Here is a 15,858-nt window from a genome sequence, read left to right on the forward strand (position 1 = left end):
ATCTCGGCACCTTTTCGTGACCACGGGAACATCAGCTCATTGTGCAGAAGATCATGTGCATGAAGCATCAGATCCACTAAGAACCTCTGCCATTCTGGAAATGTTTAAACTTGATTACAGCAACTTGAATGCTGTAATTACAACTTAACCAGCCCCCAGCCATGGCAGAGGTATCACGAAAAGCTGCTGCCTTTAATATCGGTGTGCCACCGCTGCTCATCTGCAAGGAAACAAGGACAAAAACAGCTGAGCAGCTGCTCTCCTCCACCTCCCCGTGCGTGTTCACCTCCCAGCTCTCTCCTGTCTTTGGCATCTTCTGATTTCTTGAGACCAGAGCGATGGAGGCAAGGATGCCCATGCCAAACACTACCAAGCTGTTATCAGAGCATGTCTGCACACCCTTTCCAAGCACCTCCTCAGGAGTGTTCCTTATTTTCACCTCTTCTGTGTTCCTTATTTTCTGCTCAGTACCTTTTTCCCCCTTCCCAATATGATTTGGCTTAAATATTACTGTGTACATTTAAGAAGACAATTTCATAACATGCAACTTTTTCTTTTCTCCTACTGAGGCAACTAAAAATCAATCAATCCCCTAAACACCTAGAACAACAGAATTTTTATCCGGAAATTACTTTTAAGTTCATTAACTCCGCTTAATTTTTCAACCATCTCCTTGGTTATCCTCATAAAGCATCATTACCCATGGAAGCGATGGCGTTACTCAGTAGGCAACTATTTAAAAATTACTTCGGATTTGCACAATGAGAAATTACTGGGAGGGAAGAGACATAACGCCATAGTCAAAAAGTGTTTACCAATCAGTTAAAAAAATAAAAATAAAAAAAAAGCTTGTCCTTTCACGCACACAATTTAGTGACACTGATTCAATGAAAGGAAACCATGTACAAGCCCAGCTGCTTTACTCCAGAAAAAAAAATAAAATAAATAAAAATCTGCAGACTGGTCAGAAGGCTTACACAGCAGTTCTTAGCTACTTAAAATTGCAGCACTATCTCAAGTACTCCCTGATATGGCAGAGGTTAAAAACAATTTCCACGAGATTCATCATCTGTCATAGATCAGCCAAACTGTCCAGGAACCATGAGTCAGAACGGTCTGGGTTGGAAGGGACCTTAAAGATCATCTAATTCCAGCCCCCTGCCATGGGCAGGGACACCTCCCCCCAGCCCAGGCTGCCCAAAGCCCCATCCAGCCTGGCCTTGAGCACCGCCAGGGATGGGGCATCCACAGCTTCTCTGGGCAGCCTGTGCCAGGGCCTCACCACCCTCACAGTGAAAAATACTGAAAAACTGGGAGAGCAGGTGGCTATTTCAAGGGAATTGACTTCTCCTGTAGTTTATTTCAGTGCAAGAACAAACCCGTTGCTTAAGTGAATTTCTATTTCAGTAACTCTATAAATGAGAGGCATCTTCTCCTCGATGCACTTGCAGCACTTCCATCAATACACTGATATAGCTTTTATTTTTTTTTAATAGATTCCGAACAATTCAATGCTGCATTAAATTTAAATTTATTAGACAGTGCTGTTTGGATTGCTTCACATATGAAATATTACCTCTGAATAACAGATGAGTCTGCACAACCGTGTTCTGCTAAAAAAAATACTTCACCTCTATTAACTACATTTTAATGTGACTATAAATTATCAAAGATGGTTTCAGAGTGACTGAAAACTACGCTATCATTTGATAAACCTTATTTACAAGAGCAAGCCATGTTTTCAATTTCCTGCACAGCAGAACAGAGGTACTGAGCGATTGCTAGGTTTAAGTTCACAGAACAAAATACATCCACCAGTTCCCTGCTGCGAGCTTTAGATTGCATTACTGTGAATTGATGTGCTCGTGTCGGTCCATAAACACACTGGACAAAGCCAGAGCAGACATCTTCAGAGCTGGAGACACCAGCGAGATCTCAGGTTAACAGCAAACGCTTCGGTTAATGCTGGACCTAATTCAACACCTTACTCTTCAGTAGCAATGTATTTTAAAAAGCAATCAGACTGGGGGAAAAATCAGTCCAAAATAAAGCACTAAAGAACGCTATCCTCCACATAAAAAGCACCTGATGCCATGGCAAAAACTGCCTTTATGCCTTGCTTCCATCCTAGGGCATGCTAGGTTTCACTCACCCCGTTTTTTATTCTCTCCTGAAGTATCCGCTATTGGAGACAGTATAAAAAACTCGATGCTTTTTAATGATTTAGAGTTGACCCAGCCTAGTTATCTCATTATTCAGTCTGTTATCAACAGAGCTTACGCATGGCTTAGGGATCCGTGCGTCACAGCACCCCAATCAGATTTATTTATTTATTTATTTATTACTTCCTGAGCCTGTCGAAGTGCAGGTGAGAAAACAAACCTAATGAACACTTGAGCTCAACCAAGAAATACCATTTTTTAACCATAAATACCGGGCAATCTGCAGTGTTTCAGAACAAACATCTTACAGGCTGTGTGGATTGATGAGCGCCCCTTTAGATAGAGGGGAAATCAGGGCTCAGTCTAGCCCAGCAATCCCACCACAGCATGTCCACTTGTACCAGATGGTGCATTTTTAAACAGAATGACTTGCTTGCCAGAGCCACATCCTCTCTGAAAAATCACTTACTGCCCGGACTGCCCTGCAGGCAGCTCAGACTGACCTTCAGTATGATGAAAAGGAGTAAGGCTGAAGTCTTGCACAAAAACGCAGCCATCTTCAGATCTTGTATCTCCAGGTATCAGAGCACAAACTCCAAAGCACGCCAAACAAAACGAAAACTGAAGGGAAAAGATGACAGCAGTCAGCACCTCACAGAAAAAAAGCACCATCTGGGAACAGAGAGATTTCTACAAAGCTCTCAGCACGCTAAACCAAGGACCACCAGAAGTCAGTATTTAGACATTTATTTCAGATATGCAGTTTACACGCATATTATTGAGCAAAACTGAATTGCAAATATACAAATACTGTAACAAGCATTATCAAATAACATAACTGGCACTAGTGTTATAAGCATATTCATGAAACTGGTGAGGGTAAGTCATGGAAGAGGACTGCAGCTCATGGCATTTTCTTTTTATCCAACCAAACTTCCAGTAGCACCATAATGGCAATACATGAAACACAAGACAGAACATCATTAACTGTTATTCTGATATTCACAATTTCTTTTCCCATTTTTAGTGATTTACATAGCAAAAAAACAAAACAAAAACAAAAAAAAACATCAACAGTGCAGGCGCTTTGGCCAACTTCAGCTTGTGTTCAGCTGTACATCTTCCGTATGCAAAAGAAACAAACAAACAAAAAAGCCAGCATATTTGGAACCCATCTTTGCACGTGGGCAGTCATTGCACTGCACTCTGATTCGGGGACTGCAGGAACGCACGCCTTGCAAGGAGATGTCACGTGAACGTCATTCACGAAAGCCTGAGTGAGTCTTTGGTAGGCTAATGCTTTATCATTATTATACATTTATCTACCACAGTCATTTTATTCACTAGGATTTTCTTTTGTGATTGAAGGTGGCCAAAGAGGACATTCTGGAAAACATTACAGTAAAATCCTCAAGCGACCAGGCACTTCAAACCCAGTCTTTTCCGAAGGCACCGAGAATTGATGGGGCACCATTTTTCCCCCCTCATGAAAGGTGACTGCATCTGCTTTTCTACAATGCTTATAAATCAATGGATTGTTACTCTACAGGTTTTACACGATATATAGTAGCCTTATCTGCCGCATGGTTGGTTGCATGAATAAACAAGTGACCCCACTGCTCTTCACAGGTGATGTCTCCATTCTGCCACGCATTAAGTACCAATTTCTTCTGTTTCAAAACCATATAAAATGCCGTAACCTTGCTCAAAGTGTACACGCAAACGCTTCTGACACAGGCTACATCCACCTGAAGACACGCGAGTCGTTCTACATGCATTCTAAATAGTGTGTCCAGTTATGAAACAAAATGATGCTCATGAATATTCACTGCTGAAAGGTGTTTGGACAGGTCTCTGCAAAACTTTTGCTTCCCTTAGAGTTCACACTAGAATGGTTTTAAGTCACTAATGCTCAGCTAACACCCATTTATCCCAAACCCCATATTTTTCAAGTGAACAGTGCAGGACATAGTATTCATTTTAGCATTTAACATTAACGATTACCCAATTTTTTATTATTTTTTTTTTTTTTTTACCTAAGTACACCAAGCGTATGCTTTCAAGCAAAGTCGTGGCAAAAATAAAAAAAACATGGATGTATTTGTACTGCTGTAATGCACTTGTTAAAGCCTTCGTGCCCCTTCACACAGGTCTAGGATCCATATGAAGTACTCTTCTTTATTAGACAGGTATATATAAAATACAGTTGTATCAAAACCTTGCTTCTGCTGGTCACCTGAAACTTAACGCAAGTCATCGCATTGTAATTCAACCAGCTTTCAGGCAGGGTTCGTTAGTGGTAAATACGTTTTTGCAGCACTTTTTGGCTTAAATTTCAGTCTGAATAGCAGTGCTCAACTCCGCAGCATGTTGCGAATGGTTGTTGTTGGTTTCTTTCAGCGTTTCCCCAGCACCTGGATCTCCATCCGTGGCAGAAGCGTTGTTCACGCCTTCCTCGGCGATGTAACTCAGCTGGGGAACGTCAGTGCTCGGGGCTGCGGGGACGGGCGCAGGGATCCCACTCGCCTGGGGGGAGTTTTCCAAGCGGTCGTTTTCCACCTCTGGGAGGACGCTGACCGTGGTAAAGCGCGTGTGATAGTCGCTGGAACCGTGGCTACAGGAAGTTTTCATACTCTCCATATCTGAGCAACTGAACTCAGAAAAGTGACTCGAGTGGGAATCTGCTACAGATGGAATACTATCGCTAAGAGAGGGAGAGTCAAATTCACTGGAGTTTGTGCTTTGTTGTTCCAACAGCTGGGCATCCATGTCCTCCCTTGTCTCGTTTATCTTCATGCTGCTCTTCTTTCGCAGCTTACCTTTACATTTTTTTCCTGCTGTTGTTTCTTTGGACCACTTGGTGGCACTCGATTTACTCTCTGGCACGCAGGCCGAGGAACAGCCAGCGTTACTACGACCTGCAGCACTGCCGTCGTCAACGCTGCTGCTTCCACTGTTGTGTCTGAATTTGGCTGGCTTTGATTCAATATCCACTTGTACTTCCATACTGTTGCCTTCCCTAGAACAAGAAAACCTGTCAGTATATCTGGGCATCTAAGACGAGCCAGCCAACGCAGCCAAACAAACTCCTGCTGCTTTCCAAAATACAGAGAGCAGAAGAAAGTTACAGCGATGGGACTGATTTTAGGAAAAGTGTTCGACCAAACAAACAGCCCAAACAGAAGCACACAGTCTGAAAGATCAAATGCTTTCCTGAGCTGCACTAATTGTGTGTTCCTCTTTGGAAATAACCTTGGCAAATACAAGCGATCATACATAATTCAATTTCTAACAAAAAAAAAAACGTAGTTTCAAAGTTTTAAGTAGATCAGATGAGGCATGCTTAGAATATGCTTTAATAAGCAATGTTTATCAATCTTCTGTTCTCAGCACATTTCTCTTACCTGTCCAAAGGGATATAGGAGTTCAGAATGGATCCTGCCATTGCTTTGGTACTGGCATTATCACTAACTGTTCCCAAGCTCACTGTGCCAGATTCTCCACTCAGACTGTATCGTTCTTTCTGCACATCTGCTTGTACTTCCAGTCTTGGAGAGAAAGAAAGAATTATGTATACTGCTACTACAGTTAAAGCACCCTAGTTGAAAATTACTGTCACCTTGTAAAATTTCTCCCCTGTTCAGTAGTAAGCACAGTTTATTAGTTAAAACCCCAAAATAGATGAAATTCCCAGCAGAGCAGAACATTGCATTGTAAAAACAGTTTCTGGATGCTTTCCTCCCTGAGGTTTACAATAACAACTTTCAGACTAATCTACAATTCTTTTGCAGATAACGTAAGGTCCTCTTAAAAAAAATGGAGAAAACAATCAGAAACAATCAGAAGGGTACGCAAGTTCAAGACAGTTCCCGTGTTTTCACAGCTGCAAATTATTACTGATGAAGTAACTGTCAGAGAACCGTGTTCTCCACTCTGCTTTATATTGCATTTTATTTATTGCAACAATTTCCTTTTTCTACGTAGCCTGCACTTCTGAGTTACTTAAACCAGGTGCTAAATACTACTCATTTTCTTAAGGAGCTAATTCCATCCTGATCCCTAAAAAAGAGTATCCTTTCCAGACACTCCCTGTCTCTGCAGCATACAGGACAGTCAAAACATACAGTAAGACCCCAATTAACAGAAGGCACCGAGCACCTAGGTGACAAAAAGCTGTCACCCGGGCAAGGCTGAGGTGCTCTGAAGGGACAATTTGGTATTTGCAGATTACTGAACAAGCCAGAAGTCCTGACTTTGCCATGAGATGCACTGAGACAACACAACCGTGGCCTCTAATAGGAGAGCTAAGTGTGAGGTGCCTCCTGGGCAGGGGCTGCCCTCCTGGGAAGCAGGAAAAAAATGCAGACTCTTTGAAGACGGTGATCTAGCAGGATCTTTTGGATACCAATAAGCTTGTCATAGACAAATTCTATCTCAGAGACGGTGCCTTTTAGCAGGAACCACATAAATTGAAAAAAAATATCAAGAAACCCGCTAATACAACATCCTCTGCTTACATCAAGAGCTGGATCCTCTGTGTCAGGAAGGATGTCCCTTACCTGTTAAAGCAGTTAACCATTGCACTTCCTGAGAGGCTCCCTGTTATACTGGCTCCAGCCAGGGCCATGGTGCTAGCAGTTTCGCTGAGGTTGTCTCGGATGGCTCCTATTCTGTCCATGTGGCTACCGCTTGCACTCAAGCTGCCCGTCAGTCCCCCGACGCTCCCTTCACCTATACTGGGGTTGTGGCGCGCCTCTGCTACTGAAGTGGTGTCTAGACAGAAAGGAGGAAGGCTCGTTAGTCATGGAAGCACAACTTACTAGTTTCTAGAGCATGACCATGGAAACTGCCCCTGGAGTTATGCTGAGAACAAGGATTTATAAACTAAAGTAACTTGGTTAAAGAAAAATGGACCTTTCTTGGGGTTGCTATCGTGGTTATGCCTGGTATGACATAGTAAAGACACTGAAAAGTTAACCATAGGATATGAAATATGGAGTCAAACAAAACAGGGAGACGCAATGTCAAAGGGTATTGCTACACAATTAAAAAAAAGCACCAGAACAGCAGCTACAAGCATTTAGTTCTCTAATTAGGGACAAAAAGATGAAACTCAGCAAGCTTGCACAAAGCAGTATTCTGAAAAAGCAGGTTTGATTTTTGTCTTAATGCTTTTACCTACAAAATGGACATTACATGAGCCTGGCTTTGGTTCAAATGGTCAAGCAAAGCTTTAATGCATCGCTACTTTGAATTTGGATTCTGACAATTGACTTTAAAAAAAAAAAAGAAAATACGTTTCTGCTTGTTTTTAAAAAAAAGATCATTTAATCATTTTTAACATAAGATTAAGCTGTGGATGTGCTGTCCTCCATTTCTATACTTCTGAGATCTTGCTGACTATTAGAAAGGAAGTAAAATAGAAGTGGGATGCTCAGTTACCTTTCAGTCATACTAATGGAAGTGCAAGACTGGATTCTAGAAAATTAAAATTTCCTACTCTTACCTTACACTTAGTGCTGTATCAGAAGCAGGACAAAACCACAAGAAGACTGTGATTGCCTTGCTCTGTGTCCAAATGGGCAGGTGCTGCATTACAGCACAGCAGAACATGAATGCAGAGCAGCTACCCTCTGCATTCTGGGTACCTGAGGCCATCGAATACAAGTCACAAAGCCCCAATTTACAGAAAATGAAACCTTTTTCTTACCTACAGCTGCATTTGTCCCACCAACGTTTATATCATTTTCATCGTCGAATTCTATCCTGACGCCTTTCCCGTTGCCTGCCGAAACGCCACAGCCTCCACTTCGGCAGAGGGAAATGGGAACGACTCCGTACACGTACGCCAGCATAATAGGAACACCAATACCTGCAGAGGAAAATACCATCCTTTATTAAACACAGCTTATACTTTGCACTTACTCATACCACTGATCTCATAGTCCACGATTACTTAACAAATTCACACCTGAAAGAAACCAGGAGGGGGCAAAACTAAGAGGCGTTGATAAATCACTAGGCTGAAATGACAGCAAAGTACTTTGAGCAGCCAGAAGAGTCCTCTCTCAGTATCAGTAGGTAGAGAAGCATAACTAATACTTCCAGTAGGTCTGGAACATCTTTTATAAACAAAATTAAAATATTTCATGTTTAAAGTTCATGCAAGTTCTATTGGATTTTGCATTCACTGGAGTCAGACAGGGCTTTGCTATTGATTTAATAGGGCTTAACGTCATTATTAGCATAGGATCTTTTATAATTTTCTGAATCACACTAATTCCATTTAAGAATTAGACAAACTTTCCTTCTGGAGGCCATGTGATAGCGGCAGTGGGGCAAGAGTAAAATAAAAAGAGCAGGTTTGAGACCACCCTGATGAAAATAAACACGTACAAGTCTATGGGGCCTGATGCCATGCATCCCAGGGTCCTGAGGAAACTGGCTGATGGAGTTGCCAGGCCTCTCTCCATCGTATTTGAAAAGTCCTGGCAGTCAGGTGAAGTCCCTGGTGGGGGTTTACCTGGACTAGCCAGGTAAGTGTGCCCATGTGAGCCTCATGAGGTTCAACAAGTCGAAGTGCAAGGTGCTGCACCTGGGTTGGGGCAACCCCAGACATGAGGACAGGCTGGGAGAAGAACCAAATCACTGAGAGCAGCCCTCTGGAGAAGGACCTGGGGGTTCTGGTGGATGAAAGGCTCAAAAAGAGCCAGCAGCGTGTGCTTGCAGCACAGAAGGCCAACTGCATCCTGGGCTGCATCAGCAGAGGAATGGCCAGCAGGTGGAGGGAGGCGATTGTCCCCCTCTGCTCTGCCCTTGTGAGGCCCCACCTGGAGCCCTGCGTCCAGGTCTGGAGCCCCCAGCACAAGAAGGACGTGGGGCTGTTAGAGCGGGTCCAGAGGAAGGTCACAAAGATGATCAAGGAGCCGGAGCACCTCTCCTATAAAGGAAGGCTGACAGAACTGGGGATGTTCAGCCTGGAGAAGAAAAGGCTCCAGGGAGATCTCACTGCAGCTTTTCAGTACTTACGAGGACTTATTTAAAAAAAAAGAAGGAAAACAACTTTTTGCCTTGGCAGATAATGACAGGACAAGGGGGAATGTTTTTAAACTAATAGAGGGGATATTTAGATTAGAGGTTAGGAGGGAATTCTTTGCTCAGAGGGTGGTGAGGCCCTGGCACAGGCTGCCCAGAGAAGCTGTGGATGCCCCATCCCTGGAGGTGTTCAACACCAGACTGGGTGAGGCCTTGAGCAACCTGATCTAGTGGGTGGCATCCCTGCCCATGGCAGGAGAGTGGAACTAGATGATCTTTAAGGTCCCTTCCAACCTGAGCCATTCCATGATTCTATGATCCTAAAAAGCTCCACAAAATAAAACCAACTTCTTTCCCTAAAAAGCCAAGCTTTATCTCTACTGAAGAGTATGGAATAAGCTTGAAATCGTGAGGCAAAGCAGACCTATAAAAATATCTGAGACAGGGAGCCCCACTGCCTGTTTAGCAGGAATCTGATGCCACAGCGACATGAAAATTCAATGCAACATTGAAAGTCACCACAGACACTACGTTGGCTAGTGTATCTGCATTTGCATGGTGGCTCCCCATTGAACAAGTGATTTAAAACCCCAGCTTCATGGCCAATTTACACCATCACTTGCTAAAGTCAGCCCTTCTTCCCAAGGCCACTCATTTCTCTAAGCATTGTTTCTAGCACAAGGGGGAACACTGCATACACAAGGGCACGATGAAGCAGACCGGGGTCTCAAAATCAGGGTTTGTGTACAGTGATCTTGGAGCTACGTGGTGAGAAGATGAATATGCCATAATATAGAGCCAGGTCTTCTTCAAATGCCATCCTCCACATTCTTATGAAAAAAAACATGGTAACATTCAAATTGACTCTCACTGCACAGCAAGAGGTTTATCAACCACTGCAACGTTAAATGTAACAGGCTACTTTTCTTCTGTGTTGAGAAAAGCTTGATATGAAATTATTCAAATATGAACAGACTCCACAACAGGGTTTTTTTTGGTCAATCATTTAAGAAAAAGCTTTAAATATGTCAGTTTTATGAATACGTATGTATAACCTCAGACACTTCATGGATTTTCTACCTTGGTTTCTTCACCTGCAAAAGAAAGCTATCAGGCTTATCTGGGCTTTATTCACAAGTGTTTATACAACTCTGGTTGCAAGGTGCTACCAATATACAAAGCAGTAATATTTGCTTACCTACAGTTACTGCAGCTACAACTGGAGAAACAATGACAGATAGGGTTACACCACCTGCTATGGCCAAATTTCGCTTGTGCTTGGAAATGTCTTTGCCTTCGTATCGATTGTGAATCTTGAGAGAAGAAAAGAAGGGGAGAAGGGGTTTTTAGAGTATTATAATAATAATACATTGTTGCAACAACAGAACTGGCATGGTTGGGAACCTGTATCCCCCTCTCTTCCATACAGACCATGTTCTATGTTGTGATTTATTTCTTAGCCTATCTCAAAGAACAAGAAAATTCATACTTGTCTTAATTTTACGCAGCTGTCTTAAAAGTCCTTCAATCCAGCAACTAAACATTTACTTTCAGCCTCAAGCTAAGAGAGCTAAAACACTGAACAGCTTTTTTTGTTTATTTGTTGAATCATGACTCTACCTTACGTGGTTGGGAAAAGTCAACAATTTTCTGGATCAAAGAACTGCCGCCCCTGAGCCAACTGACCCTTCTTATTCCCTGTCACCTTTCCCTTGAACAACACAGAGTGAAATTTTCACAGATCAGATCTGTGGGAACACAGCTTGAAAGAACATCACGAAAATCTTGTAGTAAGGCAGCCTTCACCAAACATAACCTGGAGGGAAGAGCAGCAAGGACTCCATTGCTCTGTTACCTTCTCATGATGAGCTGTTGAGGTAGGGAATATTTTAGCAGAGCTGAGTCTTAGCAGTGCTATTATTTACTGTAGGACCTGCTAACCAAAGCCCTTCCTGATGGTTCAAGTCTTCCCTTCTGAAGTGTGACCATCTCAAATTTACCTGCAGCAAATGTATCTGCAACCACACAAATCTGAAAGGCCTTCAAAGATCACTTTCACAGAGATTTCCTACTTTTTGTTTGTTTTATTCAGCTCTCTAGAAACATGGGTTTTTAGCCACATGTGCTTCATTTGTCAGCATTCTTGGTTAAGAGGTAATTAATTACAGAAGAACAACAGGTCACTATCTTAATGGCTGTCCTGAGGGCTACGTTAATCCTCAGTACATCTAAGGAAGAACACAGAAAAATAGTAAGAGGATAATCACAGTATTTTTGTACTGATATGCTACTGCAAGAAGAATGACAATGTAAGTTGAACTGGAAGTTTTATTACACGTGCTCTCTGTAATTTCCATTTGAGGTTTGGTAGGGTAGTTCTCATTCTAGAATAAAGTAAGAATTTGTTCAGGGAAGGCAGGCAAGGAAAAAGAGAAGACACTGCATTTCTATACAATGAGAAAGCCTGTGCTTGCTCTGAGAGAACAGCACGGAATGAATGAGGGGGGCACTCAAGTGTGGAACAAACCTGGAAAGCCTGCAGGTACAGATTAAAAGGAAAAATTGAACATGAAGACTCCCACAGTATGAGTGTGTAGGAATTAGAAGATCAGGTTTTATGGGTCTCTGTGAGAAGTTCAGCAGGATCAGCTCAGGCACTGAATTTTATTGGTATGGGCAACTTTAACTACCCAAAACAAAAGAAATATGAAAAAACCACCAATGGGTTCTGGATTCCTTAAACACAAAGCAACAAAAAGGAACGGAAGGGATGGTTACAGAGGGGAAACTGATTAAAAACACGAAGGCAGAGCGTTAATAATGACAATAACAGAATTCTGAATTCTCAGGAAGGAAGGAATACCTAAATAAGAACACCGGGCCAAAGAATGGATTTCTATCACAGCAGAAAACTGGTACATTACCAGATATTTATCTATGAAAACGAGTGAGAATAACGAGTGCTTCCTTAAGGAAACTATAGAAATACAAGCACGAACTCTCCCAGTGCAGAAGAAAATGTTGCAAAGGAACAAAGTAGCCTCCTTTACTGAAGGAACAGCAGCATTAAAAAAAAAAAAGGAAAGTAGGTCAGATTACTTTCAACAAGTACAAAGGAACAGCATGAGGGTGTCAAGACAAAGTCAGAAAGGTTAAAACTGAGGAAATAAAAGAGCAAGGGCCAAAGCTAACAAGAAATTATTCTCAAAGTACACTGCTAGTAAGAGGAAGACCAAAATAGATCCCTTTGCTATTTAACAAAAACGAAGAGCTAGCAGACTAAATTGGAGGCCTTTTTTTTTTTTTTCCCTTCAGATGTCACCGAAGATTACCTGTGAGACAGGTGATTGGTGACAAGGAGTAAGATCTGTAGGAAAACAGCACATTAGAGCATACTTGCATGAGCTGCTCTGAAAAACATCTTATCAGGCCCAATTTCAAAGCCACTTATAATAGTTTTAGAAATTTATTATTCAGAAATGTTTGAGGAAAAGAAAAGGAAAACAAAAATGTTAAACTGCAGTGATGATCTTTAAAAAGGTGCAAAACAAGTACCCAAGGGGGTTAAAAACCAATGAACTGAACTTCAGTTTCCTGAAAACCAGCAACTTATAGACAAAGCAAAAGCAGAAAATAAAGAGGCCATGTTGATATGCCTAATAGAAAACAAATCAGTTTTGTTTTCCTCAGCAAGAGGATGATTGGCCTTGAGGACAGGGCGAAGCAGATGCCACACACAGACTTGCAAATTTCAAAGTTTTCTTTCATGATGCTTTTTATAATGGGCCAGACTGGAGAGGAAAAAAAAAAAAAAACAGCCTGGAGAAAAGAACTATTAACTTCATGTAAAGCTGACAGAAAAATGTCAGATTTGTCATTAGGCTGTGGGGTTTTTGTTTTTAACTCCCCAAATTGAAACTCTTTCTCATGTTCTTCCTAACAAGAGATGTGCTCTGAATCCAAGAGTATTTTCATCATTTTCATTAACTTGAAGGATGGAAGGAGGGAAGCATTCCTATTGTCCTCTTTCAGGACTATACCAACCTATCAGGGCTACAAGACTGCCAGAACTCAGACTGGTCTTGAGAAATTGAAAAAATGCCCTGGAACAGTTGGATGCAGCACAATGGGAATAGGTGCGTGTCCCTTGGGAGGAGAACAATTGCTTGAAGTACCAGTACTGTGAAAAAGGGCACAGGTTTTAGAATACAGGAACTCAGAATAGCACCTTGCTGAGAAAGAGTCAACAGGTATTTGTATGAAGAGGGTCACCCTTTTGTTTAACTGAGCAGAAATAAAGCCCAGCTTCACTGCTGTACTCTGAGTGGACAACACCAAAGTAGGTGTGATGGCTAAGGTAAGGTACTGAACTACTTTTTTTGCCTCCAATCTGTACCAGCAAGTGCTCTAGTTGCACAGCACGAGCTGCAGAAGGCAAAGGAAGGGACTGGCAGAATGAAGAACTGCCCACTGTAGGTGATCAGGGTCAAGACCATCTAAGAAATTTGAAGGAATGTAAGTCCACGGGACCCGATGAGATGCATCTGCAGGTCCTAAGGGAACTGGCAGGTGTAGTTGCTAAGCCACTACCCATCGTGTTTGAGAAGTCATGGCAGTCTGGTGAAGTTCCCACTGACTGGAAGAAGGAAACCTAACCCCCATTTTTAAAAAGGGAAAAAGGAAAACCTGGGGAACTCCAGGCCAGTCTCACTTCTGTGCCTGGCCAGATCATATGGAGCAGATCCTCCTGGAAACTCTGCTAAGGCACATGGAAGACAAGATAAGTGACTGCTGACAGCCTTTTTTCTACTTTTGCCTTCCTTCTCTCTAAATATTGTTCAGTTCTAGTGAACACAATGGAAACCAGAGATTAAATATGGTAATTTTGAAAAGCATACAAGAACTCCCATGGTAAAACCCAAAAATCCTTTTTCAGCATCTTCTTCTACCTGTTTTTAAGACTAACTACATCCCTAAAAACACCTTCTCCTGTGCAACTGACATCAACCTTTTCTTAAATAATTTGTCCTTCCCCAAAAAAAGGCTGGTGAAGACAACCAGCTGAACATAGCATTTTACCTTCCGTCCCACATACACGGGAATTCCGATAATCATAGCAGGAATAGCAATGCCAGCTATTAATGCAATTCCTACAGGAGCTCCAACAAGTGTCCCGAGTTGCCACAGTATTTTCTTCTTACGGCTCCATGGTTTCTTTCCCCAAAATGTGCAACCTGAGGGGCTAAGAGAAAAGTAGGAAAACCGTAAAGAAATTGCAAGTAAACTGACATAACTACACAGTCCTAAACTTTACAAAATTTTAAGTTACAAAATTATCAAGTTTAAGGTTATTATTTTATAATAAAATAATTTTATAATAAAATTATTAAGTTTAAGTTACAAAATCATTGTTCTTAGGTTAAACTTACAGACACCAAATTATTAGTTATTTCTTCAGATTTCTAGCAGTGGCTTTAGAGAACATTTTGAAATGTAGAGAAGCACACTGCGTATTACCACGTGCTGATCTGTGGTTCACAGGTAACACAATATAATCAGAGTTCTTGTGTTACTTTATGTAAACACGGTTCAGCAGTATTAAGATGTCAGTAAAAACAGTGGTTATGTCTATCTAAAACACTTCATTTGTTGTACAAAGTACACATTGCATGCATGAAAAATATTTTATAATGAAACAACAATGTAATTTAAGTACTTGCATTGAAAACCAACTTAATTCTCAGACATAGATGCTTCAACTTTGATTCTCTACTCCAACAGGAAGAAAGTCAGACTTATAACACTCAGGAATCTACTTCTACGTACTTTAAAAAATAAGTTACCAACCATACAGATCTTTTTTCGTGGATGTACCTTAAATAGTGTAAATCTGAGATCTCTTTCATACACAGCCAGCAGAACTCACAGCCACAGACAGCACAAGTCATATGATTGCAGCTTCCATCATTCATTTTTATTATATAAGCAGCACAGCGTGGGCATGGCTTTATGTCATCAGCTGTTTAAAAACGAATATTAAGATTGCATCAGTTCTTTAGGCACACAGATTTAATCAAAATATAGACAGGTATTTGGGAAAGTTGACTGAACCATCATCTGAAAAATGGAAAAAGTTTATTATAAGTTTTCTTTACGAATCGTGATTTAGCAATTACTTCTCTGATAGCTTTTTGTAAACCCATGGACGAAGTGATACTGATCAAAACAAGGTGTATTAGATCACATTTGAGTAACTGAATAGTTAATCCACACACTGTTCAAGGATTTTCTAAGCTTAATGCAATTTATATTGGAGTCAGACATTAAACTTGTATGTTAATACAGGACTGACAGCACACTCTCTCTAAATATTATTTATTTATTTTAACATTTCATGCTGTTATGAATATTTTCCTTGAATACTGTCTCCCCGTCTACACTTCTTTGGCATCACCACTCTCTTCTCGATTTCTCTTCACCGAAGAGAAATACTTATTGCCTAGGAAAAAAAAAAAACTGTTGTAGAAATAAGAAAATTCCAGAGGCTCTCCTTGTTCCTAAGACAAATATTTAAAAATTGTAGCCAAGCAGCTAGCTCGATCACTAGCAAACAAGGGGGCATTGCGCAACAGTGAAATACTTGTGTGCTGACACCATCACA

The 15,858-nt window shown here is 41.3% G+C and overlaps 1 protein-coding gene across 2 annotated transcripts in view; it reads right to left on the reverse strand.

The window, feature by feature from the left end:
* Positions 1-2,893: 2,893 nt before the first annotated feature.
* RNF19A (ring finger protein 19A, RBR E3 ubiquitin protein ligase) overlaps positions 2,894-15,858 on the reverse strand; it is a 55,766-nt gene continuing 42,801 nt past the window's right edge. For both annotated transcript variants that reach the window (XM_032181592.1, XM_032181593.1), the window contains exons 5-11: positions 15,072-15,216; positions 14,277-14,439; positions 10,396-10,510; positions 7,873-8,034; positions 6,722-6,935; positions 5,567-5,710; positions 2,894-5,181 (exon numbers count right to left, since the gene is read on the reverse strand). In XM_032181592.1, coding sequence (XP_032037483.1) covers positions 4,491-5,181; positions 5,567-5,710; positions 6,722-6,935; positions 7,873-8,034; positions 10,396-10,510; positions 14,277-14,439; positions 15,072-15,216 — 1,634 coding nt within the window. In that variant the 3' untranslated portion in view covers positions 2,894-4,490. The remainder of the gene's footprint in view (positions 5,182-5,566; positions 5,711-6,721; positions 6,936-7,872; positions 8,035-10,395; positions 10,511-14,276; positions 14,440-15,071; positions 15,217-15,858) is intronic.

Source organism: Aythya fuligula, chromosome 2 (assembly GCF_009819795.1).
Source record: "Aythya fuligula isolate bAytFul2 chromosome 2, bAytFul2.pri, whole genome shotgun sequence".
Taxonomy (NCBI): Eukaryota; Metazoa; Chordata; class Aves; order Anseriformes; family Anatidae; genus Aythya; species Aythya fuligula.